Source organism: Lonchura striata, chromosome 38 (genome assembly GCF_046129695.1).
Source record: "Lonchura striata isolate bLonStr1 chromosome 38, bLonStr1.mat, whole genome shotgun sequence".
Taxonomy (NCBI): domain Eukaryota; kingdom Metazoa; phylum Chordata; class Aves; order Passeriformes; family Estrildidae; genus Lonchura; species Lonchura striata.
In genome coordinates, this window is record NC_134640.1 from 1,628,178 (window position 1) to 1,640,471 (window position 12,294).

At 53.6% G+C, this 12,294-nt stretch overlaps 1 protein-coding gene across 1 annotated transcript in view; it reads right to left on the minus strand.

Annotated features, from left to right (window-relative positions):
• The window catches only part of SHANK1 (SH3 and multiple ankyrin repeat domains 1), a 63,254-nt gene that overhangs the window by 23,667 nt on the left and 27,293 nt on the right, over positions 1-12,294 (minus strand). Inside the window, exons 13-15 of the mRNA XM_077789823.1 lie at positions 11,478-11,553; positions 2,887-2,969; positions 1-125 (exon numbers count right to left, since the gene is read on the minus strand). Of these exons, the coding sequence (XP_077645949.1) occupies positions 1-125; positions 2,887-2,969; positions 11,478-11,553 (284 nt within the window). The remainder of the gene's footprint in view (positions 126-2,886; positions 2,970-11,477; positions 11,554-12,294) is intronic.

Sequence of the window (12,294 nt, forward strand, 5' to 3'; positions counted from 1 at the left end):
CTCGATGAGGAAGTCGCCCATGCGCAGCCCCGCCCGCCAGGCCACGCCGCCCTCGTCCACCGACTCCAGGTACTGCAGGGCCGGGAAGGCCGGGGTGGGCGTGAACTCCTCGATGGGGGTCTGCGCTGTGGGGAGGGCGGCACCCCGAAAATCGCCAACTCGCCCCAAAAATCCCCAAAATCCCCAATTCCCAAAAATCCACACCAAAATCCCCCAAAAAATCCCCAAAAAACCCCAAAAAATAAGGTTAAAAACGCCCAAATTAACCCCAATTCCCCCTGCAAAAAATCCCTTTAGAAAATCTCCAAATTCCCAAAATCCCCAAATCCCCAAAATCCCCAAAATACCCAATTCCCAAAAATCCACACCAAAATCCCCAAAAAAATCCCCAAAAAAACCCCAAAAAAATAAGGTTAAAAACGCCCAAATTAACCCCAATTCCCCCTGCAAAAAATCCCTTTAGAAAATCTCCAAATTCCCAAAAATCCCCAAATCCCCAAAATCCCCAAAATACCCAATTCCCAAAAATCCACACCAAAATCCCCAAAAAAATCCCCAAAAAAACCCCAAAAAAAAATAAGGTTAAAAACGCCCAAAATAACCCCAATTCCCCCTGCAAAAAATCCCTTTAGAAAATCTCCAAATTCCCAAAAATCCCCAAATCCCCAAAATCCCCAATTCCCAAAAATCCACACCAAAATCCCCACCAAAATCCTCAAAAAACCCAAAATTTCCCCCAAAAAAAAATCACATTAAAAAATGGAGAAAAAAGCCCAAATTGCCTCCAGAAAATTGCATTTAAAAAATCCCCAAATTCCCCAAAAATCCCCAAATTCCCCAAATACCAAAATCCCAAATCCCAAAAATCCCCACCAAAATCCCCATGAGAATCCCGAAAAAATCCCAAAAATTAAGGTTAAAAAAGCCCAAAACAACCCCCACAAAAAATCCCTTAAAAAAACCACCAAAATTCCCCAAAATCTCCAAATCCCCAAAATACCAAAAATCCCAAATCCCAAAAATCCCCACCAAAATCCCAAAAAATCAGGTTGAAAAAGCCCAAAACAACCCCAAATCCCCCCCAAAAAAAATCCTTTAAAAAATCCCCAAATTCCTCAAGAAAATCCCCAAATTCCTCAAAAAATCCCAAAATTCCCCAAAAATCCCAAAATTCCTCAAAATCCCCAAATTCCCATTAAAAAATCCCAAAATTCCAATTTAAAAACCCAAAAATCCCCGTTCCAAAGGGCCCCAAACCCACCCAAATCTGGGCTGGGGTGAACTCCTCGATGGGGGTCTGCGCTGTGGGGAGGGGTGGGACCCCGAAAATCACCCAGCTCACCCCAAAAATCCCCTAAATCCCCAAAATCCCCAATTCCCAAAAATCCACACCAAAATCCCCACCAAAATCGCAAAAAACCCCAAAAATCCCCAAAAAAATCACATTTAAAAATGGACAAAAAACCCCAAATTGCCCCCCGAAAATCGCATTTAAAAAATCCCCAAATCCCCCAAAAATCCCGAAATTCCTCAAAATCCCCAAATTCCCATTTAAAAAAAAATCTCAAAAATCTCCCAAAAATCCCCCCAAAAAACCCCAAAAAAACAGGTAAAAAAACCAAGAGAAAAATCCCTAATCCTCCCAAAAATCCCATTAAAAAATCCCCAAATTCCCACAAAAATCCCAAAACTCCCCCAAAAATTTTGAAATTCCTAAAAGAATCCCCAAAAATCCCAAAAAAATCTCAAAATTGCCAAAAAAATTAGCTTATAAAAGCCAAAAATATCCCAAATCTCCCCTTAAAAATTCCTTTAGAAAATCCCCAAATTCCCCAAAATCTCCAAATCCCCAGAAAAGTCCCAGAAAAATTACATTAAAAAATGGAGAAAAAAATCTCAAATTCCCCCCAAAAAATCCCATTAAAAAAATCCCAAAATTCCCAGATTAATCCCAAAAAATCTCAAAATTCCTAAAAAAAAAATCCTGAATTCCCATAAAAATCCCAAAATTCCCCCCAAATTCCCAAATTTCCCCCAAATCTCCCAAAATTTCCCGAAAAATCTCCAAAAAATCCCAAAATTCCCCCAAATCCCCCAAATTCCTCCGAAATTCCCAAAATTTCCCGAAAAATCCCCCCCAAGGAACCTCTGGGGCCACCCCGGGACCCTCCAGCCCCTCCCCCAATGTCCCCAAATGTCCCCAAATGTCCCCAAATGTCCCCAAATCCCCAAATCCCCCCAATCCCCTCGATGTCCCCAATGTCCCCGCTGTGCCCGATGTCCTTCATGTCCCCAATGTCCCCTTGATGTCCCCTCGATGTCCCCAACGCCCCCAATGTCCCCAATGTCCCCAATGTCCCTGAATCCCCAAATGACCCCAAATGTCCCCAATCCCCCCAATCCCCCCAATGTCCCTGATGTCCCCAATCCGCCCGATGTCCCCAATGTTCCCGATGTCCCCATTGTCCCCGCTGTGCCCGATGTCCCTCATGTCCCCAAATCCCCAGTGATCCCAATCCCCCCAACATCCCCAATGTCCCCAATGTCCCCAATCCCCCCAATCCCCCGATGTCCCCAATGTCCCCAATGTCCCCAAACCCTCCAATCCCCTGATGTCCCCAATCCCCCCGATGTCCCCAATCCCCCCAATGTCCCCAATCCCCCAATGTCCCCAATGTCCCCGCTGTCCCCATGTCCCCGCTGACCCTTGGCCCCGCTGTCCCCATGTCCCCAATCCCCCCATTGTCCCCAATCCCCCCAATCCCCCCAATGTCCCCAATCCCCCCGATGTCCCCAATCCCCCAATCCCCCCAATCCCCCCAATGTCCCCAATCCCCCGCTGTCCCCGCTGTCCCCATGTCCCCATGTCCCCATGTCCCCGCTGACCCTTGGCCCCGCGCAGCACGAAGCCGAAGCCCTCGCTGTCCTTCTTCTGCAGCAGCACCGTCTTCTCCTTGATGATGTAATCGCTGCGGGCACGGGGACACCGGGGACAATGGGGACACCGGGGACATTGGGGACATCGGGGGGATTGGGGACATCGGGGACATTGGGGGGATTGGGGACGTCGGGGGGATTGGGGACATCGGGGACAATGGGGACATCGGGGACATCAGGGGGATTGGGGACATTGGGGACATCGGGGGGATTGGGGACATCGGGGACATCGGGGGGATTGGGGGATTGGGGGGATTGGGGACATTGGGGACATCGGGGACAATGGGGACACCGGGGGGATTGGGGACACGGGGACGTCGGGGGGATTGGGGACATTGGGGAGATTGGGGCATTTCGGGACATTGAGGACGTTGGGAATATTGGGGACATTTGGGGAGATTGGGGACATGGAAGGGACATTTGGGGATTTGCGGAATTGGGGACATTTGGGGACATTGGGGAGATTGGGGGACTGGGGACATTTGGGGACATTTGGGGACAATGGGGACATTGGGGACGTCAGGCGGATTGGGGACAGTGGGGATGTTGGGGACATTTGGGGACATTTGGGGGGGTTGGGGACATGGAAGAGACATTGGGGACATTGGGGGGATTTGGGGACAATTGAGACATTGGGGACATCAGGGACATTGGGGGAGTTGGGGACATTTGGGGACATTTGGGGATTTGGGGACATTGGAGCGATTGGGGGGACTGGGGACATTTGGGGACATTTTTGGACATTGGAGGGGTTGGGGACGTTGGGGACATTGGGGTTTGGGTATTTTGGGGACCTTGGGGACATCGGGAGGATCGGGGGAATTGGGGAGTTTGGGGACATCAGGAGGTGTTGGAGGCATTGGGGACAATGGGGGGACTGGGGACATTGGGGACATGAGGAAGGGACACTGGGGACGTTGGGGACATTGGGGGGGTTTGGGGACATCAGGGGACACTGGGGGTGTTGGGGACATTGGGGACATTGGGGACACTGGGGACACTGGGGACACTGGGGATATTGGGGGGGTTTGGGGACATCAGGGGACACTGGGGGTGTTGGGGACATTGGGGACACTGGGGACATTGGGGACACTGGGACCACGGCGCAGACACGGGGACGCTCCCGCGGGTGACACGTGGAGACAAGGGGGGGACATCGATGGCACCGAGGCCACGATGACACCCGCACACCGGTGACACCCCCCCTTGTCCCCAGCAGTGTCCCCAAAGCACCCCAGACGTGTCCCCAATGTCCCCAACCCCACCGTGTCACCTCCCTGTCCCCCCACAAGTGTCCCCTCCCCTCCCCATTGTCCTGTGTCCCCCCACTGCCACCCCCGGGGAGACAAAGAGGGACAGAGGGACACCAGGGGACAGCAGGGGACATGGGGGGACATTGGGGGACACCAGGGGACACGAGGGGACCTTGGGGACATGGGGGGACATTGGGGGACACGAGGGGACCTTGGGGACATGGGGGGACATTGGGGGTGACACGGGGGGACCTTGGGGACATGGGGGGACATTGGGGGACACGAGGGGACATTGAGGAGGACACCAGGGGACATTGGGGGACACCAGGGGACATGAGGGGACCTTGGGGACATGGGGGGACATTGGGGGACACGAGAGGACATGAGGGGACCTTGGGGACATGAGGGGACATTGGGGGACACGAGGGGACATTGGGGTTCCTGGTGGGATGGGGGGGACATGAGGGGACATTGGGGGACACCAGGGGACACGAGGCGACCTTGGGGACATGGGGGGACATTGGGGGACACGAGGGAACATTGAGGAGGACACCAGGGGACATTGGGGGACACCAGGGGACATGAGGGGACCTTGGGGACATGGGGGGACATTGGGGGTGACACGGGGGGGGACATTGAGGGGGACACCAGGGGACATTGGGGGACACCAGGGGACATTGGGGGTGACACGGGGGTGGACATGGAGGGTGACATGGGGGGACATTGGGGGAAATGGGGGGGGACATGAGTGGGACACAGGGGGACACCGAGGGTGACATGGGGGGACATTGGAGGGACACTGAGGGGGACACTGGGGGGACACTGGGGGACACGAGGGGACCTTGGGGACAGGAGGGGACATTGGAGGGTAGATGGGGGGGACATGGGGGGACTTTGGGGGTAACGTGGGGGGGACATTGAGGGGGACATTGGGGGACATTGGGGGGACACTGGGGGACATTGAGGGTGACATGGGGGGGGACATTGGGGTGGACACGAGGGGACAGTGGGGACATGAGGGGACATTGGGGTGGACACGGGGGGACTTTGGGGGACACAAGGGGACATTGGGGGGGGACACGAGGGGGACACTGGTGGGACACGGGGGGGGTGACAGCGGGACCCTGGCGGGGACATGAGAGGGGGACACGGGGATGGATTTGGGGGGTGGTCCCGGCCCGGGGGGGGTCCCGGTACCGGGGGGGTCCCGGGGCGGTCCCGGGGGGGTCCTGAGTGACACCGGAGTGACACGGGGCGGGTGACACCGGGATTTGGGGGACCCTGGTGGGGACAGGAGAAGCGGACACAATGGATGGATTTGGGGGGTGGTCCCGGTACCGGGGGGGTCCCGGGGTGGTCCCGAATGACACAGGGGGGTGACAGCGGGACCCTGGCGGGGACAGGAGAAGCGGACACGATGGATGGATTTGGGGGGGTGGTCCCGGCCCGGGGGGTGGTCCCGGTACCGGGGGGGGGTCCCGGTACCGGGGGGTTCTTGGGGGGGGTCCCGAGTGACACAGGGGGGTGCCAGCGGGACCCTGGTGGGGACAGGAGAAGGGGACACGATGGATGGATTTGGGGGGGTGGTCCCGGTGCCGGGGGGGTCCCGGGGGGGTCCCGGGGGGGTCTCCAGTGACACCGGAGTGACACGGGGGGGGTGACACCGGGATTTGGGAGGACCTTGGTGGGGACATGAGAAGCGGACACGATGGATGGATTTGGGGGGGTGGTCCCGGTACCGGGGGGGGGGTCCCGGTGCCGGGGGGGTCCCGGGGCGGTCCCGGGGGTCCCGGGGGGGTCTCCAGTGACACCGGAGTGAAACGGGGGGGTGACACCGGGATTTGGGGGACCCTGGTGGGGACATGAGAAGCGGACACGATGGATGGATTTGGGGGGTGGTCCCGGTACCGAGGGGGGGTCCCGGGGGTGGTCCCGGTGCCGGGGGGGTCCCGGGGTGGTCCCGGTACCGGGGGGTCCTGGGGGGGTCCCGAGTGACACGGGGGGGGTGACAGCAGGACCCTGGCGGGGACAGGAGAAGCGGACACGATGGATGGATTTGGGGGGTGGTCCCGGTACCGGGGGGGTCCCGGGGGGGTCCCGAGTGACACCGGAGTGACACGGGGGGGGGTGACACCGGGATTTGGGAGGACCCTGGCGGGGACAGGAGAACGGGACACGATGGATGGATTTGGGGGGTGGTCCCGGCCCGGGGGGGGGTCCCGGTGCCGGGGGGGTCCCGGGGCGGTCCCGGGGGTCCCGGGGGTCCCCGTACCTGTAGATGTACCAGACGCTGCGGCGGGGGGGTCCCAGCAGGGGCCAGCTGGAGGAGAGCGGGGGCGCGGGGGGAGGGGGCGCGGCGCGGGGGGAGGGGGCGCGGCGGGACATGGCGGGGGCTGCGTGGGGAGGGGGCGCGGCCGCATCGCCCCCCGCGATGGGGAGGGGGCCCGGCAGGGCCCGGGGCTGGCGGCCGGGCCGGACGGGCGGGACCGGCACCGGGAGCGGCTCTAGGACCCGGCGGAGCGGCGGGGACGGCGGCCGGGGAGGGACAGCGGAGAGGCGCGGAGGAATTGGGGAGGGGGCGCGGGGAACTGGGGAGGGGGCGCGGGGAAATACTGGGGAGGGGGCGCGGGGAAATACTGGGGACAGCGGGAGAGGCTCTGGAGGAATTGGGGAGGGGGCGCCGGGAAATACTGGGGAGGGGGCGCCGGGAAATCCTGGGGACAGCGGAGAGGCGCGGGATGGGAATTATTGGGGAGGGGGCGCCAGGAATTGGGGAGGGGGTGTCGGGAATTGGGGAGGGGAATTAATTGGGGAGGGGGCATGGATGGACTGGAGTGGACTGGGAGGGAACTGGGATAAACTGGGATGGACTGGGATGAACTGGGACAGACTGGGAGGGGACTGGAATGGGACTGGGAGGAACTGGGATAAACTGGGAGAGACTGGGACAGAATTCAGATGAACTGGGATGGACTGGGACAGACTGGGAGGGACTGGGAGGAAATTCAGATAAACTGGGATGAACTGGGATGGACTGGGAGGGACTGGGAGGGAATTCAGATAAACTGGGATGAACTGGGAGGGACTGGGACAGACTGGAATGGGACTGGGATGAACTGGGATGGACTGGGACAGGATGAGCAGTTCCAAGGGCAGTTCCAGCTCCCAGTACAGAACCAGTACAGAACCAGTATGGCACCAGTACGGCACCAGTATGGCACCAGTATAACTCCCAGTATGGCACCAGTACGGCACCAGTATAGCTCCCAGTATGGAACCAGTACAACTCCCAGTATAGCACCAGTATGGCACCAGTACGGCACCAGTATAGCACCAGTATGGCACCAGGATGGCACCAGTATGGCACCAGTATAGCACCAGTATGGCACCAGGATGGCACCAGTATGGCACCAGTATAGCACCAGTATGGCACCAGTATAACTCCCAGTATAGCACCAGTATGGCACCAGTATAACTCCCAGTATAGCACCAGTATGGCACCAGTATAGCACCAGTATGGCACCAGTACGGCACCAGTATGGCACCAGTATAACTCCCAGTATGGCACCAGTATGGCACCAGTATAGCTCCCAGTATGGCACCAGTACAACTCCCAGTATAGCACCAGTATGGCACCAGTACGGCACCAGTATGGAACCAGTACAACTCCCAGTATAGCACCAGTATGGCACCAGGATGGCACCAGTATGGCACCAGTACGGCACCAGTATGGCACCAGTACGGCACCAGTATGGCACCAGTATAACTCCCAGTATAGCACCAGTATGGCACCAGTATAACTCCCAGTATGGCACCAGCATAGCACCAGTATGGCACCAGTACAACTCCCAGTATGGCACCAGTATGGCACCAGGATGGCACCAGGATGGCACCAGTATGGAACCAGTACAACTCCCAGTATGGCACCAGTATGGCACCAGTACAGCTCCCAGTACAGAACCAGTACAGCACCAGTATAACTCCCAGTACAGCACCAGTATAACTCCCAGTACGGCACCAGTATGGCACCAGTATAAGTCCCAGTACAGAACCAGTACGGCTCCAGTACAGCCTCAAATTGACCTTCTAAGTGCCCCTAACCCAACCCCAAATCTGCCCCAAAATGCCCCAAAACCATCCTGAAATGGCCCCAAAACTGCCCCAAATCTGCCCAAAATCAGTCCAAAAACGACCCCAAATCAACCCCAAAACTGCCCCAAATCAACTCCAAAAATATCCAAAAAATGCCATGAAATGACCCCAAAATGCCCCAAATCTGCCCCAAAATGTCCCAAATCTGTCCCAAAAATCTGCCCAAAAATCTGCCCAAAAATCTGCCCCAAAATGTCCCAAAACTGCCCAAAATCTTCCCCAAATCTGCCCCAAAATGCCCCAAAACTGCCCCAAAACTGCTCCAAAAATGTCCCAAAATGCCCCAAATCTGCCCCAAATCAGCCCCAAATCTGCCCCAAAATGCCCCAAATCGGCTCCAAATCAACTCAAAAAATATCACAAAAATGCCATGAAATGACCCCAAAATGTCCCAAAATGCCCCAAATCAGCCCCAAAACTGCCCCAAATCAACTCCAAAAATATCACAAAAATGCCCCAAAATGCCCCAAATCTGCCCAAAAACTGCCCAAAAAAATGGACCCAAAATGCCCCAAAAATGCCCCAAATCAACTCCAAAAATATCACAAAAATGCCATTAAATGACCCCAAAACTGCCCCAAAATGCCCCAAATCTACTCCAAAAATATCACAAAAATGCCCCAAAAATGCCCCAAAAGTGCCCCAAATCGGCTCCAAATCAACTCCAAAAATATCACAAAAATGCCATGAAATGACCCCAAAATGCCCCAAATCTGCCTCAAAATGCCCAAATCTGCCCCAAAATGGCCCCAAATAAACGCGAAATCTGTCCCAAATCTGCCCCAAAATGTCCCAAAATGCCCCAAATCAACTCAAAAAATATCACAAAAATGCCATTAAATGACCCCAAAATGTCCCAAATCTGCCCCAAAACTGCCCCGAAACTACTCCAAAACTGCCCCAAATCAGCCCCAAATCTGCCCCAAAACTGCCCAAAAAATGGACCCAAAATGCCCCAAAAATGCCCCAAATCAACTCCAAAAATATCACAAAAATGCCATTAAATGACCCCAAAATGTCCCAAAATGCCCCAAATCAGCCCCAAAACTGCCCCAAATCGGTGCCAAATCAGCTCCAAATCAACTCCAAAAATATCCCAAAAATGCCCCAAAAATGCCCCAAAACTTTCCCAAATCAACTCCAAAAAAATCACAAAAATGCCATGAAATGACCCCAAAATGTCCCAAATCTGACCCAAAACTGCCCTGAAACTACTCGAAAACTGCCCCAAAATGTCCCAAAAATGCCCCAAAATGTCCCAAACTGCCCCAAAACGGCCCCAAATCTGCCCCAAATCAGCTCCAAATCAACTCCAAAAATATCCCAAAAATGCCCCAAAATGCCCCAAATCTGCCCCAAAACTGCCCCAAATCGGCTCCAAATCAACTCCAAAAATATCACAAAAATGCCCCAAAAATGCCCCAAAACTTTCCCAAATCAACTCCAAAAAAATCACCAAAATGCCCCAAACTGCCCCAAAATGCCCCAAACCCGCCGGACAATTTTGGGGGGGGGTCCCAAACCGGGACAGGCCCCGGGGGGAGGGTTGGGAGAAAATTTGGGGGGATTTGGGGTTTTTTTGGGAGATTTTGGGGGGATTTAGGGGAGATTCGGGGGATTTTGGGGAGATTTTGGGAGATTTTGGGGGGATTTTGGGGGAGATTTGGGGGATTTGGGAGAAAATTTGGGGGGATTTTGGGGGATTTTTTGGGAGATTTTTGGGGTGATTTGGAGGATTTGGGGGATTTTGGGGAGATTTTGGGGGAATTTTGGGGGAGATTTTGGGGGGACTGGGAAAATTTTGGGAGATTTGGGAGGTTTGGGAGAAAATTTGGGAGGATTTTGGGTTTTTGGGGGGAGATTTTGGGGAGATTCAGGGGATTTTGAGGAAATTTTGGGGGATTTGGGAAAAAATTTTGGGGAATTTTGGATAGATTTGGGGAGATTTTGGGGGGATTTTGGGGAAATTTTGGGGGATTTGGGAGAAAATTTGGGGGAATTTGTTGGGAATTTCAGGGAAAATTGGGGATTTTGGGGGAATTTTGGGGCAAATTTGGGGGATTTTTGGGGAATTCCGGGAAAATTGGGGAAATTTGGGGAAATTTTGGGGCAAATTTGGGAAAAATTTGGGGGATTTGGGGGGATTTTTGGGAGATTTTAGGGGATTTGGTGGATTTAGGAGGAATTTGAGGAGATTTGGGATTTTTGGGAGATTTGGGGGGATTTTGGTGGAATTTGGGGATTTTGGGGTATTTGGGAGGATTTGGGGGATTTTTGGGAAATTTTGGAGAATTTTGGGAGGATTTTGGGGAATTTAGGGGGATTTAGGGAGAATTTTGGGGGTTTCAGGAGGAATTTGGAGATTTTGGGGGATTTGGAGATATTTGGGGGATTTTGGGGGATTTTGGGGGGATTTGGGGAGATTTCAGAAAATTTTGGGAGGATTTGAGGAAATTTGGGTGTTTTTGGGAGGATTTAGGAAGAATTTGGGGGATTTTTGGGTGATTTTGAGGGAATTTGGGAGGAATTTGGGGGCTTTGAGGAGGATTTGGGGAATTTTGGGGGGATTTGGAGAAAATTTGGGAGGATTTTGGGAGGAATTTGGGGAATTTTTTGGCATTTTGGGGGATTTGAGGATGATTTGGGGAATTTTGGGGAGATTTTGGAGGATTTTGGAGGAATTTTGGATGATTTTGGGAGGATTTGTGGGATTTTGGGAAGACTTTGGGGGATTTGGGGAAGATTTTGGGGGATTTGGGGGAATTTGGGAGGATTTTGAGGAAATTTGGGGTTTTTAAGAGGAAATTTTGGGTTTTTTGGGTTTTTTTTGGGGTCTTAGGGGTTGGAGTTTGGGGCAATAATTTGGGGTTTTTGGGGCTTTTTTTGGGGAATTTTTTGGGATTTTTTGGGGTCCCAAGAGGGAAATTTGGGATTTGTGGGAATTTTGGGGGTTTTTTTTGGGATATTTTGGGTCTCAGGGGTTGAAATTCGTGGCAATAATTTGGGATTTTTGGGGCTTTTTCGGGGCTTTTTTTTTGGGATTTTTTTGGGGTTTTTTGTGCTCCCGAGAGGAAATTTTGGGAATTTTGGGATTTTGGGATTTTTTGGGGATTTTTGGGATATTTTGGGTCTCACCTGGGCGCGTCGAAGCTGTCGTAGGAGCCCACGGTGTAGTGGCGGAAGAGCCGCTTCGCCTTCTCGCTGCGCGACTCTGCCGGAATTCGGGGCAAATTTGGGGAGTTTTGGGCAATTTGGGGCATTTGGGGATTTTTGGGTCAGAGGGGCTTGGGGGATTTGGGGGATTTTTGGGGTGTTTTGGGGGTTTTTTGGGGGGATTTTGGGGGTTTTTGGGGGGATTTTTGGGGATTTTTGAGGGTTTTTGGGATTTGGGGGGATTTGGGGTTATTTTTGGGGGTTTTGGGTCAGAGGGGTTTGGGGGATTTTGGGGGTTTGGGGGATTTGGGAAATTTGGGGTTTTTTTGGGGGGATTTTTGGGGATTTTGGGGTTTTTTGGGGTTTTGGGTCAGAGGGGTTTGGTGAATTTTGGAATTTTTGGGGTTTTGGGTTTTTTTGGGGGGGATTTTGGGGTTTTTTTGGGGGTTTTTGGGGATTTTGGGAGTTTTTGGGTCAGAGGGGTTTGGGGGATTTTTGGGGATTTTTGGGGTCGGAGGGGATTTGGGAGATTTGGGGGATTTTGAGAGAGTTTTGAGATTTTTGGGGTTTTTTGGAGACTTTTGGGGTTTTTTGGGGTCAGAGGCATTTAGGAGTTTTTGGGGTCCAGGGAGGATTTGGGGTTTTCGGGGCTTTTTGGGTTTTTTGGGGGGATTTTTGGTTTTTTTGGGGGATTTTTGGGTCAGAGGGATTTGGGGGATTTGGGGAATTTTGGGTTTTTTTTGGGGTCAGAGGGATTTGGGGATTTTGGGGTTTTGGGGAGAGATTTGGGGGATTTGGG